Source organism: Trachurus japonicus, chromosome 18 (assembly GCF_045865225.1).
Source record: "Trachurus japonicus isolate A0001 chromosome 18, Traja_1.0".
Taxonomy (NCBI): domain Eukaryota; kingdom Metazoa; phylum Chordata; class Actinopteri; order Carangiformes; family Carangidae; genus Trachurus; species Trachurus japonicus.
In genome coordinates this window covers 17,340,746-17,362,037 of record NC_140924.1, presented here as the reverse complement: position 1 = coordinate 17,362,037, position 21,292 = coordinate 17,340,746, and the positions used below count along the sequence as shown (strand labels likewise).

The following is a 21,292-nucleotide window of genomic DNA, read 5'->3' as shown; positions in this document are numbered from 1 at the left end:
CAGTAAACTTCACTGTATGATCCAAAAATATTAAATCAGTTTGACATTTTGGGGAATGTGCTCATTCGCTTGTATGCGAAGACTTAGACAAGGAGATCAATACAACTAACCTGTAGCATGTTAGCTTAGCTTTGCCAAAACACTGGAAACAGCTTCACTGTGTGTCTCCATCTACCAGCACTTAGACGACGCTCTAATTAACATGTTGAATCGTTTTTGTCCAATCTGTACAAAAATACTTTCCTTTTGCTTCCATGTTTATGCTATGCTAAGCTAAGCTAAGATAAGCTGAGCTAAGCTAAGCTAAGCTAAGCTAAGCTAAGCTAACCAGCTGCATCAGAAAGGTGTTGATCTTCTTACCCAACTCTTTGCCGGGAAAGCAAACAAACTAATTTATCAAAATGTCAAGCTTTTTCTTAAATTCATTTTTGTTTCATCTAGCTGTAGGTGTCCTTGATCGGAAATTTCAGTTTTTTTACACAGCTTTGTTAAAAATTAATTTCAGTTTTTCGGTTGAGGGAGGTCTCAGATTGGAAAGCTACTTGGTGAAGGTTCCTCTCGTGGCTTAATGGGATATAAACACTGTTTGGTGCCACCACAGTAGAGAGGAGAAGGCTATGGGGGGGGGAGGGGGGAGATGCTGGTTCACAGTATTTTTCTGTGGTTATTTCCACACACACACGATACACTGTAGAGGGCTAAAGGATGCACAGTCAAAACCTAAAAGTGTAGACAGGCAACGGTTATTATTTGGCAGCAAGTTAACTGAAGAACAAAGAGGCTTTTCGCTGAAAAATTCAAGTTCCTAAGTCTGAATCTGTCTCGTCTGTGGTCGCTTCCTCGCCCTCCGTTGCCCATCTCAAGCCTGTAACCTGTAAACCTCCGAAACTTAACAACTTCACACCAGCGTGCGCGTGTGAGTCCGCTGAGCTTGTTTTGTGAATCGCTGAGATCCCTGTTCACCTCTGAAGCAGCGCTGAAAAGAAAAAAAAACCTGCCAGCATTTCAGTAGTAAACAGCGCAGTAGTGTTTTCCAGAACTAACAAACAAAACAATCAAATACCAAACGTGTAATGATCAATAATGTGTTGCACCGATGGACAGGCCATCTTGTAGCTTCATAAAAAAGAAAAGAAGAAAAGGCTTCAAAAGATATGACAGCATGCCTGCAACTGTTCCCATAGATAATAACTCTACTGTTTGTCCCACAGTGGAGGATATGAAACGTCTGAGATGAATAATAAGGTTAAATGATGCATGTGTGTGTGATATTTCCTTACCCAGTGCAAATAACCTGAATTATATAGACACAGTCCTTCGGCCGTAGTGGCAGGTGAACCCAGTGGAAGAGGCCATCTTTGTTTGTGTTTATGTGTCGGGCCCCTAAATGAAGCCCAAGGCATGTCCAGTCCCTGATCTGTCCACTGTAGAGGATGTAGTACACGACAGAGGGGGATGCATTGCATTGTGGGTAAAGTGCTGGGGTGACGGGTCCCTCGGATTTTTATTTATTTTTTCCTTAAATTAACGTTTCAACACTTTTCTGCTCCGTTCCTTCAACCAGCTCACCTCACGTTCCTTCACTAATATCCAACTTGGTCTTTAGTTTTTTTTTTCCCAGCTCTTCCGACTTTTCCTTTTCTCTTCATTAGTCAACTTGCCTTCCGCCTTTTTTTTCTTTTTAGTTATTGTTCCTTCATACTTTTTCCTCACTCGCTCTGGATCTCCTGGTCCTGACGCAGAGCAGAGCTGCAACGGACCTCGGAGATCCCGACGAGTCCGACCAGCTTCTTGTTTTTCCCCCCACACACAACGGCGCGAGAGACCGGGAGGAAAAAGAAACAAACTGAAAAAACAGCTACGGTCCACAGGGTCTGCTCCACTGGTCGGTGCATGCAGGGATGTGGGGCGGGAGGGGGAGTCGGGAGGCGGGGTTTGGGTGCCAAAGTCTGACAATGGGTACGTATGGGATGTGTTCATGTGCCGTCAGTCAAGTAAATCCGCTCCAGAGCCACGTCAGAACCCAGTCGACTGAATCTTGGGCTCAGCTGAACTTCCTTCTTTGCCTGGATCGAGGAAAAAAAAAATTAAGTATGAAAAAATAAAAAAATATCAGCTGTTGTTATATTAAACACAAATTCAGTGAGCGCTCACCGTCTCCTGAGCCGCGATCTAGAGATGGCGTCCTGGAGACCGTTGCCGAGGGACACTTTTGATCGGCTGACTCCTGATTGACAGACGGCTCAGTGAGGGTTTTCAACAGCTTGTGATGAGCCGTCTCTATTTCCTGTGATGGGACAAAAGATTTGAATATTAGAGTAAAGGTCAATAAAGTGTGTCCAAGCAAATAAATAGTGACAAACAATGTTGGGCACGTTACTTTGAAAAAGTAATAAGCCATCGTTACTAATTAATTTCCTCGAAAAGTAACTGAGTTACTACATGATAAACGTACTTAATTACAAGAAAAGTGACTATTGTGTTAGTTTTTAAATAAAATGTTCAAATATGTCAAATTACTTGGACTTCCCTCCCTAACCCCTGTTTATCTGGAACTAACCGACTCACTCAGTATTCCTCCACAGGTATCACTATCACACCGCTGATCTAAACAGCTGATAGGCGGAGTGATACAGCGTGTCGTGGAGCCTGTCTGTGTGGAGGAATACTGAGTGAGTCGGTTAGTTCCAGATAAACAGCTTTTTACGACGAGTTGATGAACCGAAAATAATAACGTCCTACACTTAAACGGGTGAATCAAGTCAAGTAACGGCAAAACGGTGCATTTTATCGTCAGAGACTGTAACGGCGTTGTAACGGGGGAAACAGTAACTTTTCTTATTACTTCTTACTGGAAAAAGTAGTGCTGTTATAACGCCGTTATTCCCATCACTGGTAATAAATAGTAATGTTTTGACAGTTTATATAAATTAAATTCAACCTTTATTCTCACACTGTACAGCCTACCCATGACACCATACATAAGTTTAGTTATTCTTCTATGTTAAATATATCATGAAATCCTCCCGACGGAAACCTGCTTGGACACTTTAATAAATAAGTAAACTTCATGAACACAATGACAGAAATCCGTCCGACCTTCAGCTGGCGCAGCTTGCTCATCAACCCTTCGATTGTGTGGAAAATCTCATCCACGTTTTTGATCACGTGACTCTGGTGTCCGGCCTGCGACGGCCCCGTTTCCTCTTCCCGTTCCTGTTGCATAGCCTCCGATTGGTTGGTCGGCGCCTCCTCCTCCTCCTCCTCCTCCTCTTCCTGCGGCTGCGTCGTCGGTAGCGACATCACTTCCTCCGGAGGCTGGGGGAAGTGGGCGGCGGTGGGGGTGGGGGGGTCGTTGAGCTCGTCGGTGATGCTCTCTCCCTGCTCCGTCGGCATCACCAAGTAGAAGGTGTTCCCTGCGGGACAGAGGCGAGATGAGGAACGCGGCGTCTCCGTTGTTCTCACTACTCATTTCTACATTTCTGCTCGACTAAATCGGTCGTCGTCATTACCCTGCGGAGCGGCCTCGCCTCTCGGCTTGGACGATTGGTCGGGGGTGAGGGTGACATCATCAGTGATGCCATCAGGGACAGAGGAAGAAGAAGGACCCGCAACCACAGCTATGCACAGAGGACAGATTGTGTGACAAAGGAAAAGAGTGTGTGGAAGTGGATTGGAAGAGGAAAATGTGAAGGCGTGAGGGAGAAGGACGGAAGAGGTTGTTGTTGTTGTTGTGTTGAGTTGTGCGGAGCAGGCACACAGAAGAAGAGGAAGAAGAAGAAGAGAAGATAAAGTGTGTGAGAAACAAAATAAATGAATCACAGAGTGCAAAGAAACATGCAAAGGAGGCAGTCGTCAAAGATTTGATCCCAAAACACCCAGAGAGAAGTCGGCTGCTTTCACCTTCACTTCGATCGACACCACATTTATTATCATGTTGAACTGGCTTTAAAGCTACAGTTGGTAAGTTGACGAAAGTGAAAGTAAACTCTGTGACTTGGTCGAAAATTTCAAGACAATACTCCGTCAGGTCCCTTTATGAACCTCTGCCAAAATTTCCGACCAAGTCACGGAGTTTACTTTCACTTTCGTCAGCTTATTACCACGTGTATGAGCTGCGATTGGCTGCTCCTCCGGCTCCCTCTACCTGACTGGTGGAGAATCTTCGGTTGTGGATTTTGGCAAATACGATTACAGGCTGTAGGTGGAGCCAGAGGAGTTGGATTTTGTCCTAAATTACGCATTTAATGTCCGACTATCAGAATATAGTGACAGTTCCAGCAAATATGACTGAATAATTGTTACCAATGAAGCTTTAAAAATACGGTTTCAAAAATTTAGTGAACTCAAGAGTGAATCAGCCAAGGGGAATCGTTCCGAAGCGTTACCTTTCCGTACGACCTGAACGCCCGGCGGCTCAGTGTCTGGGGGCGGAGCCTCCTCGGGTTCGGCCTCCCAGTCGTTGGTGCTGAAGCTGAGGACCGTCTCCAGAGACTCCGGCCGCTGTCTGTCCGAGAACGAGCTCCCCTCGTTGGCTGTCTCGTTGGTGGGCGTGTCGTCCGAGTCGTGGCTCCACCCGTCATCCTCCAGGTCGCGTGTTATGAGCCGCCGCAGCATCTCCACTGTGGAGGCGCGAAAACAAAGACAACTGAGTAAAAAAGCTCTTTTTCGATCAAACGTCTGAGAGTTTATGAATCTGATGAAAGTCCGTCCTCACCGTCCTGTAGCGCCGCCTCTGCCACACCCGCTGCTTGTCTCTCGCCGCAGCCGAAAGCTCCTGATTGGTCCACGGGTGTGCTGTCGGAGAGCGCGATGTCGTTGCTGGAGGAATGAGTCTCCATGGAGTCCGACTGCTCCGTCATCGAGTTGTCTGGACGGTTTAAAAACAGTTAGAGCTGCCGTGGTAACGACCATTTACAGACGGTTTTAAATATTCAGGCTAAATGACATTAATCACGTGGTCGGTACCTGCGTCGACGTTGCTGCCCGTGGAGATCGGGGATGCACTGCGAATACTGGGGGAACTGCGGAAAGTGCACACAAACAACAACAACAAGCACTAAGCAAAGCATCCTCCATCCTGCCACTGTTTAGATTATAACCCTAACCCTGTCTGGATCAGAGTAAGTGAATAAAAGACGACGCATCCAGCAAAAAATCTACTCACGGTATCGGCATGGACCCGTGGTTGATGAGCGGTGAGGAGCCGTCGGCAGATGAGACGGTCTTTTCAAGTAAATCCTTCCAGCTGTGACACAAAAATACAGTCGACACGTCTTATAAAAATTTACAGCAAAGTTCCTGAGGAAAATACGGACTGTAGAGCTTAAGAGCTTACGTGTTTTTCTCTGACAACGTCCCGGCAACCAGCTCGTAGATCTGCCTCTCTGTGGTGCTGATGACGTACAGGGCTTTGTTGTCTGGAGAGAAACATGAAACCAGACAGAGAGCAGAGGAGAGAGATGGTTAATGTGATGTTATGTAATCTGACTAGATCACAAATCGCATCAATCGTTTGAAGATGTTTTTCTCATCTAAAAAAAAAAAAGACAGTGTGTTTTTTTTTTTTTTTTACCTGTAGCTACAGAGCGGACCAGCAGCGAGTCCAGCTTCACCAGAGGGCTGAAGGAGGTCTTGCTGTCCCCGCCTCCTCCGCCTCCACCCAGCCAGCGGGATGGATATCTGAGCTGCAGCCGGTCGTCAGGGGCCCTCTGAAGGAGGACCAGGCAGTCAGACAGCAGCAGGGCCTGGATCTCTGAGGGAGGAAACACAGAGAGAGAGAGAGATGAGCTTCTACTACATCTATCCATCAATGATCTATACTAGGGGTACACCTGGACAGGTCCCCGGTCTATCACATGGTTGCAGATAGAGACGAGCAGTTTAGAGTTGCTCATCAACCTAGGGTGCATGTTTTTGGGCTGTAGAGAAAATGCCCCCACAGACAGCTCCACATAGCAACGCTCCTAAGCCCGGGAATTGAACCTGATGGTACGAACCACTGCTGTACCGTGCTGCCCTCCTATTGTACGTGTCAGACAGAAACAGATACTGACCTATCTGCTTGTCTTTGCTCACTTTCCAGGTGAGAGGACCTTCGTGGATCATCCTCTTTGTGGACAGGTCCAGACTCTGTGGGAAGGAAAAGTGAAACAAAACACATGCGGATTTTAAAAATGATGGTTTGTTTCATTCAGATAAAAAATAAATAAACAAATTTCATAGTTAAGTCCCAGTTAAACCGATCTACTCTGTCACCTTGAACTGTGGGGCGGCATCCAGCCTGCGCTGGTACTGGCTGAGGCGTTGCCGGTGTTCCGTTTCCCTGACGTCCTCGTTGACGGCCTGCAGTATCCCTCGGCAACAGGCCTGGGCCCGCTGGAGCGAGGGGAGATCTGACGAACCGGCTGAAGGTACAAACAATGATATACATGTTAGACATCTTAAATGGCAGAAACTGAACAAGCGCCCGGTCCGGCACCACGTCGACCCTCCTCACCCTCCGTGTGCTTCATGATGTTGTCCAGCAGCAGCGGGTACTTGGTGAGTCTCTGCATCTCTGACACCAGCAGGTCCTTCAGCTGCAGCCTGCGACAGTGAGGACTCGCCTCACACTCCTGCACACAGAAGGTCCACAGGTTAAAATAATAAAAACTTCAGTAAAACTATTGTTTTTAATAACTGTTATAATAAACACTAAATGCTCATCTTGGTAAAAAGAGTATCGAAGCAAATGTGTCTCATGATTCAAATTAAAATGGATTAACAGAAACGCTTTTTCATTTCCAAAATATAGCTGCATTTTTTTTTACTCATAAATAAAATGAATAATCAATAATCCAAACTGCACTTCTTCTTCAAGACTGCTCATTAAAATAATAAAGAAAAGGACATTTAAGATTCAATTTTCAAAACATCCTCCAGCAAAAAGGTACCAAAATTCAATTTGAAATGTCAAATATGAAAATTAAAATGCATTAGGAGAAAGGCTTTTTCATTTCAAGGCTGCATTATTTAACTCATAAATAAAACTAAAAAGATATCATTGAAACTGCATTTTCATTTTCTTCTTTAGGTTGCTTTTTTTTATCTTTTTATTTTATGACATAATTAAAAAGAAAAAACAAACAGGGAATTGCTTTTTTGTTTTCATGCTCGCCCCGCTAAAAGCATTTCTTTGAATTCATTTTAATCTGAACTGAATTGAGAAAGAGGAGCTGAAGTGTAAATCGATGAAGAGGGCACATGCAGTGTGCACATGTTTGCTGCATGGAGCCATAAAAAGGCACAAGAAGTGTGGAAGTGTAGGTTATATGGAAGTTAAACATGTAGGTGTGTGTGTGTGTGTGTGTGTACCTGGATGATGTGAGCGAAGCGAGGGTCTTTCCGTTGTTTGTTCTTGATGAGCTCCAGAGCCTGAGACTGCTGACTGCACAGCTGGGACGCCTGCTCCTGAAACTCGTCTCCAGCTGCACCTTCAAACTACAGAGAGACACACACACATAAACACACACATCACCGTTAACACAAAAAGCACATTCACACAAGAAGTCATCAAACTGGTGGCAGCGGTTATTCCTCTCACCCCGGCCAGCATCACGTCCCCGATGTCCTGAACGATGGGAGTTTCTCTTCTTTTCTTCATGGCCTCACACAGACTCGCTACAAAGACAGAAGCAACACAACAGCATTAAACTAACTGTAAACTAACAAATTAATGTGTTCAGCCTTAATTAGACTATCACAGTTTCAGCTATTTCATAGATCATCAATAGGACGATCCAGAAATTTCAATACAACACTCACACAGTTCATTTCTGTATATAGTTTTGTATATTTTTAGATTTTTTCACATTTTTATTGTGAATGTTTGATCGTTTTTGAACTATCTGACTGGCTGTGGTTACTATGTGTGTTGTCATGCAAGAAAACATCAAAAATAATTCCCTATTTGTTTAAAAAACAACTTCAGCATCAGATTGTGTCTCTGAAAACCATTTCCTGGTTAAGTAGGATGTTAATGTGACACCATGTGCCTCCCAGACTCATAATTAAGACCCTGAACACATATTGACAGAGTGGAGCTGCAGGCTGAGATTACACACAACAGTTAAAGCTACAACATTTGCTTTGTATTTGCTTCATTTATTATTGTTTACAAAGCAACACACACACACACAGAGTACAAGTCACTGCTGTGCAAACAGAGACAGACTGACCGTGGAGCTCGTAGACCTGCGGCAGGTTGGGGAAGATGCAGGCCAGCTCATCGGAGTTCAGCACAGACCTCATCTTCTGGAAGAAGACCTGGTCCAGGACTCGCAGGGTCCTGAGGTGGGACGCCTCGGTGGTGAACAGCTCTGAGGACGAGGAAGAGAAGAGAATCAAACGTTACATTTCCATTTGGGTTGTGAGGATTGTCTGATTCATACATGTGTGAGTTAGACTGGTACCGTATATGACGGCCTGGCGGTCCACCTCCCGCGGGCTGAGCGTGGCGAGGAGCTGAGGCGGCACCGTGTCCTGCCAGTTCTGACCGTCGCTCACCTCCTCTTCCAGCGCCGCCGTGTCCGGCAGCAGGGCCAGGGGAGAGTCCACGCTCCTGTACGGCCACATAGGAGAGGAGGAGACGGATCCAGATGGAAGGATGGAGGGATGGATGGAGTGACAAACAGGAAAAAATTATATTCCGATTTTTTGCTTTTTGCTTTTTCTTCCAAGTTGAATTTGGTGTGTTGTTTATTAACACATGATCCATTTGGTGGTTTGCTTGGCTCAGGATAAGTGTCTTTGTTAAATATTTTAACATGTATGCAAGTATGTGTATATTTATATGTATGTATATGTGTATATCCAGACAGTATATTAACTTTTTTTTTTTTTATTTAAAAGAAGAACAGTGGCTGCTGAGGCACTGACTAATGGGGATCTATAATAAACTCTTGTTTTAAAGTTTAAAGTGGTCAGTCTTCTTTTTTTGTTTTTAATTTCTACTTTCTACTAGACAGTTTTCTAATCACTGAAGATCAATCATCTCCGGGGCAACGTGGGAACTCACCTGCGTCTAGAGCGAGGGGTGTATGGGGGTGTAGGGTTCTCTAGAGACCTGAGTGTGAGAGAGTGGAGAGAGAGATGGCATGAGGTGAAAAGCTGCACTTCCAGGGGCATTTGTGATGCTGGGGAGCAGATCCTTCACTGGGGGAGGGGAGGGGAGGGGGGGGTATTTTATCTATTTTCTACCATCCAGGGTGAAATGAGGAGAAATCTGCTCCCGGTGCAGATGTTAGTTTACCGTGCCGAGTTGCTGGACGCCGACGAAGAGGCGCTGTGCTGCAGCGGCCTGAGGCCCGGCCCCTCCCTCTCCTCCCCGCAGTCCTCCATGTCCACGTCGCTGCGAGAGCGGGGGACCGACTCCGTTCCCGAGGCGACGCCCCGCCGACGTCCTTCTCCCTGAGCCTTCAGCGACTCGCTGCGTGCCAGACGCACCGAGACGGTGGGGCTGCGGGGGAAAAGACGGAGCGCAGCGTTTTAGTGAAATCACACAGTATAAAATGACTTAAATCTGAGAAATCTGCTGCTTCAGGAGCTGATGGGATGTCGGACCGTCCCTACCTTTCCATGCTGTCCTCTCCCAGGCTGCTGGACGAGAGCCTCTGGGCGTCGGCGCCGTCGCCTCCCTCCTCCGTCGTCTCCGTGTGGTTTTCAAACTGCTGAATGATGTTCCTCACGCTGCCAGGACGGACTGCGCACACACACACACACACACACACACGGATATCACTTAGTGGTGCTCATTCACTTCCAGCAGAATGAGCTGAAGTGTTTAAAATGAAATGAAATGTTCAAACAACTTAAGTCTGGAACCTTTGGTTTAAAACAAAAATGTAACTTAGGAGGAAAAACAGAAGTGTGATGTACCTTCGTTAGGTGACAACGGGACATGGAATGCTAAAAAAACAAACAAAATGAACCAAAAAGAAACAATCAAAACATAATAATAATAATAATAATAACAACAACACAATGAAATTTCCATAAATCAATAAGAAAACCAGTGGAAACAATAAAGGGGGAACAAAGGACAAACAGAAATCAATATTGTCTGACAACTGTAACGTGTGAGCGTGTCATCCTGTGTGTGTGTATATATTGGTGTGCCAGTGGACCAATACTGTCAGCTCATAATGACCTCTGCAGTTTCGACACTAATAATGAACTCATGAGACGATGACTTTTTAAAAACTGCGTCTGTTCACTGTGACTCTGATTATTATTAAGAGAGAGATTAAAACCACCCTTAATGAAATCAGAGGCATGACTCATCCTGTACTATTGATTTTCTTGTTTCCTTCCTCAGTTTTATGCCTGAAGGTAAATGTGTGTGTCTGTGTGTGTGTGTGTGTGTGTGTGTGTGTATTTACTGGACTGGGATGTGGTCCGTGGTTTGCCGATGTACTTCAGGATGGGATTTCTCTTTTTATCCTCTCCATCTTTCTCTTTCTTGGTGCCACTCAGCTGTGGAGGAGAGAGGAAACATAAAGTCATGTTATATAACCAATGCTTTTTTCCTTTACCATTCTTTTCCTTTTTTATCTTTAACAGCTGCACCCGTGCATCTATGTTTACGCGAACCTGCTGCTCCAGAGTTGCATTTAAACAGCGTCAAGAAAAAACTGTAGCGCATTCATCTCAAAACACATAAATCATCTGACTAAAGCAATTACAAACAGTTTCCAACAGTAAATATGATTACGTAGATGATCGCAGATCTTCAGTCTTACCTTTTTCGACTTTAGGAAAGCGAGCCACTTCTCCTTCTCTGTGGTGAGACCAGGGAAAACCTTGGAGTCTCTGAGTTTGATCCCAGAATGACGCAGGTAGAGGAGGACCGCCGACGCCAGGGGAGAACTGCAGGACGCCAGCAGAAAAGGGGGTGGAGACGGAGAGAAGAAGACAAATGGAATACAGCGGCGGCGGTGGTGGTGGTTTGAGGGCGGAGGGTGAAGAGAGGAGAAGGAAACAAATGAAGAAAAGACGTATGAGGAGAATGAATGAGGAAGTGGATGAGTTTGCATATTGCTGTTAAGTTACAAGACCGATGATTTTTCTTCCTTTTACCTTCTGTCCTCTTCGTGCTTTGATCTGGAGCGGGGACGGAGAGAGAGACATAAAAAAGGCCGTTAACTCCCCGACAGAGACAGATTACAGGTTTTCAAAAAGAAAAGAAAAAAAGAAATATCCAAGAGATCGATCCCGTTTCATTCAGGTGCAAACGCCGGTGTGAGACTCAGAGAGGAGATCCACTATCATGTGACGGGAAACTGTCAGTCTCTGTGTGTGTGTGTGTGTGTGTGTGTAATTGTCATGTGGTTTCCAGCGCTTGCAGCTGCGGCGGTGACCTTTGTTATGATCGCCCAGGTGAGCTCCGTCTGTCACTTTGTAATAACACTTTTTATTGGCTCCCGTTACTCAGCAAAAAACAACCTGATCTTCCCTGTTGAGATAAAACGGTGGACCACCTCGACCTGGGGACGAACCCCTGCCCTCGCCATGAACTTAAGTTCTAGCGCTTTTTTTTTTTTACAGTTTTTACAGTTTTTACAGTGACTGTCTGCAGCAGGAGAAAGATAAAGTGATAAAGCAGTACTGTGTGTACTCACAGGATCTCCCAGAGGGCAGTGACCTGTCTGTCCACCACCTGTCTCTCTTTCACGGGGTCTCCGTCCAGGTGCTGCAGGTCCCCCTCTCCGAACAGAGAGCCCAGACCCATCATCTGCTTGTTCCTGATCGAACAAAGAAGAAAAAACAAAAACATATTAAGCTTGAGGGGAACTTAACGAGGAGAGAAACGTTTAACTTTCGATGGCGAGGAACTCCCGCTGTTAATGATTATGTGAACGTCCTGTACCTGTAGTCCTGTATCTGGTCCTGAATGTCCGGCAGAACCTGCTGCTGCAGCTCAGACAGGGGTCCTCTGATGTCCTCCTGGGCGTGTAATCGACTCTCTGAAGGGAGAGCGTTTGGAAATCAAGTAAATCATCACACACGACTCAAAACCTCAGTTTCACATGAAAGAAGCAGCTTGAGGGAGAAACATGGAGGAGCTCTGCTCTGCTTACCGATATCTGTGAGATACTCCTCTCGCACTTTGATTTTCAAGGGCTGGAAGAAAAAAGAAAAATGTATTTATCTTTTTATATCTGAAATAACTCGTATTACTTTTTAAACGAGGCATTAGAGGAAAGTTTCTCCCGTGTTGGTACGTACAGCGTCCGGGTCCAGGTAGTGGGAGCAGATCTGAGGTGCAAGGGAGCGGGCGTCTTTAGGACTGGAGCCCAGGTAGGCCTCCACCGACAGGTAGAACAGCTGTTGGACACACACACACACACACACACACAACCGTGAACAGAAGCAAGATGAACACACATTATTTGATTTCGTTTTGTTCTATTTTATTGATTTTGTTGTTTTTAATTGTCTTTACTTATTCCTTTTTATTTATTATCTAATTTAAAGCACTTTGGTTCACCGAAAGGGTTGTTTCAAAGGGCTGTATAAATAAAGTATATTCACATTTAAATGGCAAGTAGATATTCAAATATACTCGTAGTCATTCATCATGGAACACACATTCCCATTGAGCAAAAAAAATGTTAATCTGTAAAAGGTTACAAAAGATGCCTAAAAATTTAATTTCCACTCTGTTTTTTTCTGATTGTTCATTTGTATGTTTTGTTTTCTTAGTTCTGACATTATGATATTTCATTGTTAACCACAGGTGGAGGCATCAAATAAGCTCTTTGAGTTTTCGCCTCGTCCTGCACTGTAAATAATTTAATTGTAAATTTTACTTGCATTTTTGTTTTTTTTAACAGTGCAAAATAAAAAAAAGTCAAAAATATCTGCTTTTTCCTATAGGTGACAATGTTATCCACAAATGAAAGGGATAGTTCAACATTACATATGGCAAATTGGCCCATTGTCATAATCCCTATAGTTTTAGGAGTAGGTTTGTTGCCTAGCTCTGAGCAGCTTGCGGCTCTGCTCCGCTGTTCTAAAAACAGCATGCACCGACAATTAAAGGTAACGAACCTACTGCTATGACTATGGGGATTATGGCAATGGGCCAGTTTGGCAAAATGCTGAACTATCCCTTTAAATCTAAGATGGGCTAACCAGAGGGTTGGGGTCCAGCAGCTGAGTGAAGACGTATCTCATGAACACCGTCATGTGCGCTGGTCGGGACTTCAGCAGCTCGATGTCCTGGAATGGGCCGTCCATCTGAGACAACGACAGAGGAGAAATGAGAAACGAAAAGATTGTAGAAAAAGAAAAGAAAGACGTGGTAAAAGAAAGAGACACAGATCTACACACATGTCCTTCTCACCTCATTAAAAGCGTAGCCATCTTCTACGTCTTCCTCCTCGGGGCCGATGATCTGAGGCTTCCCGCCCTTCGAACACAGACGCACACACACACATGCGGGTTTCAAGAAATGGAAAACACTCGGTCACACACACACACACACTTGGACACTGGCAGCAGGTCCATGCACGTCTTGCAGTTTTCACTCATATGCTCTACATGCAGTGCTCAAGTGCAAAACGACTGGACGATGTCTGATATGGATCTGAGGCCGTGTGGTGATAGATGAGCTCGTTGCTCTCGCTGCTCGTCTCAACGGGTTTGAAACAAGTTGGGGTTTTTTTTTGCAAGTCACAGCGGTGCAGGCAGAGATGGAGAGGAGCAGGTGAAGAGGAGAGAGAGCAGAGCTGCTACTTGAGATCAAAAGATTAAGCACAAATATGAAGCCGGTGCTGCAGCATACGTTTTTTTTGTTTTTAAATAGATTTAATCAACTTGAAATCTGCAGTTATTTGACTTTTAAAATGTTTTAGTGCAAAAGATAAAATCATTTAAAAGCAATGTGCAGTTTGAATGCTAGAATATGGTCTTTTAATACATGTATGTGTGTGTGTGTCACTGTCTCTCTCTTCCTCTTTCTCGGAACTGTATCTTCTCACATGTGATTAAATCGTGTGAATTCTATTTTGGGAGGTTGTGTTTATCACACTGAGGAAAGTGTCAAAGTGTGAGTAGCTCTTTTGTCTATCTGTTGTCGACTTAGACGTCTAATCTAAAGTGAATGCAGGCGTGTGTGTCCATCTCACCGAATCAGAGAGGGTGTGTGTGTCGGAGCTCTGCCGTCGGTGTAGGGGGGTCCTGAAGGAGGATGAGGGGGAGGAGTGGGGACTCTCAAAGGCCTGGGGAGGAGGAGGAGGAAGGAGCAGGAAGGAGGAGGAGGAGGAGGGAGGACGAGGGGGTACGGGATGAGTGGGGTCGTCACATACACAGACACGCAACATACACAATCTCACCAGTTCAGGTACAAGACAAGATGCACAGGCCTACCTCCATGTCTCCTTCACCCGAGTCCACCGAGAGTCGACCTGTAGAAACACAGAGCAGCTTTTAACCACTAAAGCTTCAGTGAGTCTCACTTAAAGGGATAGTTTTTTACGGTTGTATGAGGTACAAGTGGCCATTTAGTATAATATTTGCAGTGGAAAGGTCTCTGCTCCCCCCCGACTGAGAAACTCTGCCTCTTCCACACACCACTGATCCAAACAGCTGATAGGCGAACTTCTCGTAGGCGGTGAAAATACGCTGATTAATTGTCTCTCATTCACAACAGTGTACTGCCTGTATCTCGGTGCAATGCGTTGGTGTTGAGTGTGTGAGCAGAGACCTTTCTACTGCAGATGCCATTTGTACCTCATACAACCCCACTTTAAAAAAAAAAAGAACTATTGAAACTTCTGTCAGCTGCTGGCAGCTTGTTGTTGTTTTACTATCTCTTGTGAGGTCGTCTCGCTTTGTGATTTATGGTGTTGTCGACTTTGTCTTTTAACTATGTTATCATAAACTGTTATTTATGTTTTAACCAATTTTGATTAGTTGTAGCTTATTGATGAGTTGTTGTTATTTTAGATAGATGGATATTGTCGTCTTCACAATTTTCTGTTTTGTTTTGTTTCATTTTAGGGAGCCTTTATAAACCTGGCCAGGGACAACAGACAGAAACTAGCCTTTTGGCTAAATCTGGCATATTTGCAGAAATGTTCTTTATTCCCAATATGCTCTGTCCCCGTGAAATAAATAAGTAAATAAATAAAAGAAAAGGGAAGAGAGCCAAACCTTCTCCTGCTATGACGTAGCTCGTGATCGACTCTGATCGTGTTCCCTCCTGGAGGAGCAGAAAAAAAGCATTTAATTGCACAGGCTTCACACATCAAACATGCACGATCGTTGATTGAAGCCAGGTTGATTAAAAATTGCTGCCTCTCATTAATTGAACTCCTATCAAACAAACGGTTAAACACACAGTGAGAACAGCTGTATTCTCCCTCACCAGATCTTGCTGGATCTTCACTCTGACTTGGTGAGCTCTCCTCTTGGCGCTTTCGATCCGCTCCTCCAGTGACGGTGACGGGTTCCTCAACCGCTCTTCCATCAAGTCCTGTCAATCAGTCAAAGCATTACGGCCAATTATTATGGTTGCGCAATTAAACACAATATTATTTGAATCAACAGAGCTCATCTGTTTATACGAGTGTGTCACCTGCAGTTCAGCTTCTTCCTGCTCCAGCATTTTCCTGAGTATCTGAGTGGCATGTTTCTGTACTTCTGGGTCCTGACAGACACACAAAGAACAGAAACGGTGAATCATTCTGAATTTGTACATGGAAACAAGGACTTTATTATGTGTATATCTCTACTGTCACTCACCTGCAGTGGTTTGGGTCCTGTGATTCTTTGGGAAGGGTTGCTGCTCAGTCCAGAGGGCAATGGTGGAGGCGGAGGGGGTGGAGCCTCCCCACCCAGAGACGTTCTTTGATTGGGCGTGAGGTCGGTGGGGAGGGGCTCTAAGGGCAAGGAAGCAGCTGACGGGGGAGGTCCTTGTAGCGTCAGAGCTACGTACGTTCCAGCTATAATAGGTCAATAATAAAAAAAAGGAACGGTGAGCGGTTATAAAGGAAAAAGAAACACAGCGAGTGCATAAAATAAAACAACGGGGAAACTTCACTGCAGCAATTACGCTGGTTTAAAACTCACATTTGATGAGTTTTACCACCTCCTGATGGGACATGGAGGACACCACCGAGCCGTTCACCTGAGGGAGGGAGGAAGACGGAAATGCGAGGAGAATCAGTGACAGTGAAAACAGGAAGACATTGTCAATAAAAATGATTTAAAAAAAATAAAACAATAAAAAAAACCTTTATGATGCGGTCCCCCTCCTGGACCCCGGCCTTGACTGCTGCTCCGCCTGTGAGGAGGGATATGGACATATGTTAAGCATGAGTCTATGGTCAACTTATTCACATAAACAAATGAATGAATGAATGAATGAATAAATGAATACTTTATTTCAAACATGTGAATAACATATTACACTTGAAACACTAGTCAATAAAAAACCTTGTATGTTTGAAAAGGAATAGGAAGAAGCATTAGCTTATCAATTCCTATCCCTTCTCCACCTAGGATCCTAGGTTATCTTACTTCCTGTATATCCTGTTTTTTTTTTGTTTTTTTTAATACTCTCACAAAACAAACAATCACCAACAAACAACAACACCATGACTGCTTGTGTCAAAATAAATACAATAAATGACAAGTATGGCAAAAGTGTGAAAACCTTAATGTTTGACAAATGTCATTGAGGTCATATTATGTTTAGGAAATCAGTGTGTAGTCTTCAAATCCATAAAATATGTAGATGTGTGAATTAGAATCAACATATACATACAGTGGCATTTTGAAAATGTAAAAGATGAAAATAATATATATAGATATAGTTTAAAATTCACATTAACAGACATTTTGAACAGGGATGCCCAGACGTTTGCACACCACTGTATATGTCATTGAGCTTATATTATATCTGGGAAATGATGTGCAACATGGTAATAATATCAGTGTGTAATCTGCCAGTGCATCTTCGAATCCAGAAAATGTGTAGTTGAGTGAATAAGGACAAAAAAAACAAACAAACACATTTTTCTACAGCTAAAGTTGTGTTTGTTTCCTCGATGGGATCAGAAAACATGACATGATTTAAAATAAAAAAACCTGTGCTTGTGTCTTACCTGGTCGGACGTTCTGCACAAGCTTGACTCTCTCTCCACAAACTGTGAAGCCGAACCCGAGCTGGTCCTTCTGCACGACCACACATCTCTGCACAAGACCAGGACCTGGGAGAAGATATTATATAATAGATATATTTATATAAAGGGTCTTTTTAAGAGGATATTAAAGGATATCAATTCACTGTAGTGCAATCCTTTATGAGTCCTCCAGTTTACCTGTGCTCTCAACAGGGATGTCGGGCATTGGCTCCCTCTGCTGGGTGGCAGAGGCTTTGCGATCCGAGTCCCCGATGGTCAGACTGCTGAGCCTAGGTTTGAGGGGAGAGAGAGAGAGAGAGAGACAGTGAACATGAAGCAATACCAAACATCTGATGTGAGAAAATGAACAGAGCGGGGTCAGTGAAGAAGAGATAAAGAGATGAGAAGGAAGGGAAGGGAGGAAGAAGGAAAGCTTGTGATGAGACAGAAGAGGATTCGAGGGAAGCACATGGTTTAGAAGAAGTGGGTCAGAAAGAAGCGAGAAAGATGAGCGATAGGACATGACATGAGAAGCAACAAGAAAGCAGTCGACAGGGAAACTCACCAAGCAGCGAAAGGGCTGAAAGCGAAGCGTGACAGAGAAAAGGAGGAAAAACAGACAGAGGAGAAAAAAAGGGGCAGAGAGAAAAGGAGAGAAGAAATTCAGAATGAAGCCGGATCATCACGCAGAGAAACAGACTGAAAGTTCAAACGATCCCCCCTCCACGCCCTTCATACTCGTACAGATTGTAAACACTGAGAGCAGCTATGACTTTCAACAACATATTTATTCAAGGGTGAATGGCACAAGAATTCACAGAGTAAACACTTCAGTGATTTGGTATTATTCCAGAGGCCCAGTGACCGACGGGCCAGAAACACAGCAAAACCTATTTTTAATCAGACTCAAGAGTGTCATCAATCCATCCACACTGGGAGAAGTTTAGCTCCTATACTTGCACGGCCAATTAATGTGAATTGATCTGGAAATTATTCAAAAAAGTATTTTAAAATAGACAACAAATAGATATTTTAAAAAATCTCAGAAATTAATTGTAAAATTAAAAAAAGTTAAACTTTTCCTCTTGAATGAGGATTTACTCCTCACTTTTATTACTTTCATAGATGAATCAATAATAAACAAATATGAGATGTTATCCTTTGACCATGTATCAAAAACCTTAGATTTAATAAACCACGGTTCAATAAACTCTTTGAAGTCAGTGGTTAAACCGCAGTAAGCAGGTGCACTCGACACTTTATATAATAGAAGGAAATGAAACTGCACCAGTTCATTTCCAACTATATCAATGCCAATGCTGACGTGATTAAACTGCATAATGGAACTGATCAATATTAAAAACAAAAATTGCATGCATTTTGCTTTTTTTTTTGGCAAATGCATCTTTATATGAATGTAATATATAGGTGTTTCTCATGCAGATGCAGCCTCAGGTCAAAGTGCCCTGGAATAACAAGAGCAGCCAGTGAGAAACCTCCTGCCACAGCTGTACAATCTGTAGGTGTCAATCATCCCCCCCCAACTCAAACCCTGATACACTCTTACTGGTCAGCTGTCCTACCTGAACAGGTGGGCGTTTTTCTTATTGGCTGCACTGCTGTCACATGACACACACAAAAAGACAGTGGCGGGCATGTGCACAAGAACACACACGCACATACAGAAACACAGACAAGGAGGAAAAGAGTTGACAGCAGGAGAAACAGGAAAGACATATGATCAAGACAAACTAATCACAGTGTGATGAGCTGAGCAACACTAACACACAGGATGATGAACTACGCCGGCATGTTGTGTTTGAGGAAGCAGAGCTAGACACAACGACGACAGGTGAAGGGTCACATGACATTCAAGCAACAGACAAGACACCGACAGACAAGTCTCGCTGCGAATAGTTGAAAGATTATTGTGGGATCTTTTGTTTTGAGGTGTTTCTGAGGGGGAATTCACATCATGCATACATGGTTTCCCCTCCTTCTCCTCTAGCAGTTTCATCACCACCTCCCCAGTAAACAGCCTGTCTGACTCGTTTTTTCACCGGCCACACTGGGAAGTGAGATAAAAGTCATATCAGTCTGCCCGATCTGGAAGCCCTACATTTTTGAGCGAGGCTGTGAGGCTGTCTGGGTGCATGCGGTTTATTGTTTTGTTTTGGTTTTTGTGAGGCGCTCCTACCTGTCCAGTGTAGAGGTGGGTTGGCGGAGACTCATGTCTGCAGCCGTGTGACAACTCCTCTGCTTCCTGGTGCGGGGGGGGTCAACACTGTCACTGGGGTTTCTCTATCATTATCATCATCATCATCCCCATCACCATCGTCATCATCTCGGTCCACACAATGGGGGCTTCTCTGTTGCGTTGTGCTCTGGTCTACACCTTCAAGCTGCTCGGAAGCCGGTTCAGATCAGCAGACAGAGCGCTCCTCATGGTCCCGTCCACCCATGTGGCTCCAGTTAGGTGTCAGTAGGATTATATAAAAAGAAAGTGCTGCTAAAACTAACATTAAAACAAAAACTAAAAAAACACTGACTAATCTCCCTCAGTACCCAGGTTGCATTAGTGGTTCACAAATAAATACTATAACACAAAATACACAGTTAGTGGCTTAGGTGTGATGCAGTAGTACAGGATAAAGGATAGGCTGCTTCCTCACAGGTCATCAATCATGAATGAATGACTGATACGTCTCGCTGTGCTGCAGAGGGACAACAACAGCCATGCCTTTTAGTGTCTGTGTGTAAAGCTAATTCATTGGGGATAAGCTCACAGTAACTGAATTATATATTTAGCGACAACGTGGAATTAAATACTACCTTGTTTACATGTGAGGCTCCAAAGAGCTGTGGCAACCCTAAATAATCACATACAAGCTAATGCATGTCGCTTGTTTTTTTTTCTCAATCATATGCTTGCATAGATTATTTTAAGGGAAAAACCTAAAGTGAGTTTAAGTAGTGTCTCTGTATTAAATGTGGCTAGCTAATGCAAATTAGCCCATACACAAATTAGCTTGATAAGTCAAAAACAATGACTTTCCACAGCACTTCAACACGCTCCCAGGCTTAACTGTAACTGGTAGTAATTTACATGCTATCACACTGTAAACAACGACCAACCCAGACTCTGTCTTTGCATTGCTAACCCTAATTAGCAAGTTAGCCGGTATTAGCTAGTCCTTTCTGCTGTTTGTCTTATATAAAATGGAAGCACAGTGCAAGGTGAAGGCTAAAAAAAGGTGCTTCTCTATTTTCAGTTGTGACTTATCTAATAAACCGGGGGCTAGGGAATGATAACGAGCATCTGAAGCGGCCTGTGTTAGCTCGCCGGAGTTAGCTCTACGAACAGGCCGAGTTCGATCCGCGGCATGGCGTTGGAGCTCACGCCGACAGAACGCGCACTGTGCTCGGCTCACTGCTGCGCCAGCGAGTCGGTTCTTCCGAAGCTAGCTAGCGAGCTAAGTGCCGCTGCAAAGATTATTAAAAGGGCCGGTGTTCAGTCCAGCTGCATGCGACTAAATGGACCTCACAAAGGGTCCAGATGATAGAAATCCGTGTAAATCCCAGCTCCACATAATCCCAGTTGGTTTTTTTGGTGCAAATTCAGACACTAAAGCTGCATGTTAGCCAGTTAGCCAGAAGGCAGCCAGAGCTCCACCTCAGGGTCTTCTTCTCTCCAAAACAAGTCACAGATTTTGGGTTTGCTTCTTCCTCTCACTTTCTCCCGGGGTCTGCCAGGGGGCTCGGTGTGTAATCACGACCTCCGTTGCATATATTTTTCTGCCCGTTTTAATCCCGTACGGTGCTCATGAATGATGATCTCTGCTGTGTTGTTATTCCTGCTGTCTTGACTGGCTGCTGCTGATACAACACCATGTCCTCAATAGATCATCCGGACAAACCACACGGCGCAACACCGACCTCACCTGGCTGGACTGCGGTACTGCAGCCACCACCATTGATCTATAATAGGCAAATGTTGTAATATTGAATCAAAAAATCACCATGACCATTATTATTAGTAGTATTTATTTATGTATTTTATTTTATTTTTTGTTTAAGAATATAACATAGGCTACAAAAAGTTTAGGCTATATCTTAATTTC

The 21,292-nt window shown here is 44.2% G+C and overlaps 1 protein-coding gene across 7 annotated transcripts; it reads right to left on the bottom strand.

The window, feature by feature from the left end:
* Positions 1-1,601: 1,601 nt before the first annotated feature.
* arhgef11 (Rho guanine nucleotide exchange factor (GEF) 11) lies at positions 1,602-21,087 on the bottom strand. 7 transcript variants are annotated; one of them, XM_085806165.1, is made up of 42 exons: positions 19,369-21,076; positions 18,755-18,787; positions 17,370-17,461; positions 17,154-17,258; positions 16,281-16,330; positions 16,117-16,174; positions 15,790-15,989; positions 15,623-15,694; positions 15,413-15,520; positions 15,199-15,247; positions 14,413-14,450; positions 14,172-14,264; positions 13,388-13,453; positions 13,177-13,281; positions 12,268-12,366; positions 12,120-12,162; positions 11,909-12,005; positions 11,661-11,783; positions 11,119-11,142; positions 10,782-10,908; positions 10,422-10,515; positions 9,919-9,948; positions 9,613-9,742; positions 9,293-9,499; positions 9,059-9,106; positions 8,454-8,602; positions 8,220-8,360; positions 7,586-7,662; positions 7,357-7,482; positions 6,500-6,617; positions 6,259-6,407; positions 6,057-6,132; positions 5,576-5,755; positions 5,339-5,420; positions 5,168-5,248; positions 4,969-5,024; positions 4,718-4,870; positions 4,389-4,622; positions 3,513-3,620; positions 3,100-3,416; positions 2,155-2,287; positions 1,602-2,066 (listed from the first exon to the last, which is right to left on the bottom strand). In XM_085806165.1, the coding sequence occupies exons 1-42, from the start codon at positions 19,401-19,403 to the stop codon at positions 2,017-2,019; spliced, it is 4,356 nt and encodes a 1,451-aa protein (XP_085662291.1). In that variant the 5' UTR covers positions 19,404-21,076; the 3' UTR covers positions 1,602-2,016. The 7 variants fall into 7 exon arrangements, with proteins under 7 accessions (XP_085662291.1, XP_085662290.1, XP_085662292.1 ...); XM_085806164.1 differs by having other exon boundaries at positions 18,755-18,790; positions 19,369-21,068; XM_085806166.1 differs by lacking the exon at positions 18,755-18,787 and adding an exon at positions 17,737-17,751 and having other exon boundaries at positions 19,369-19,630.
* Between the last annotated feature and the right edge of the window lie 205 nt (positions 21,088-21,292).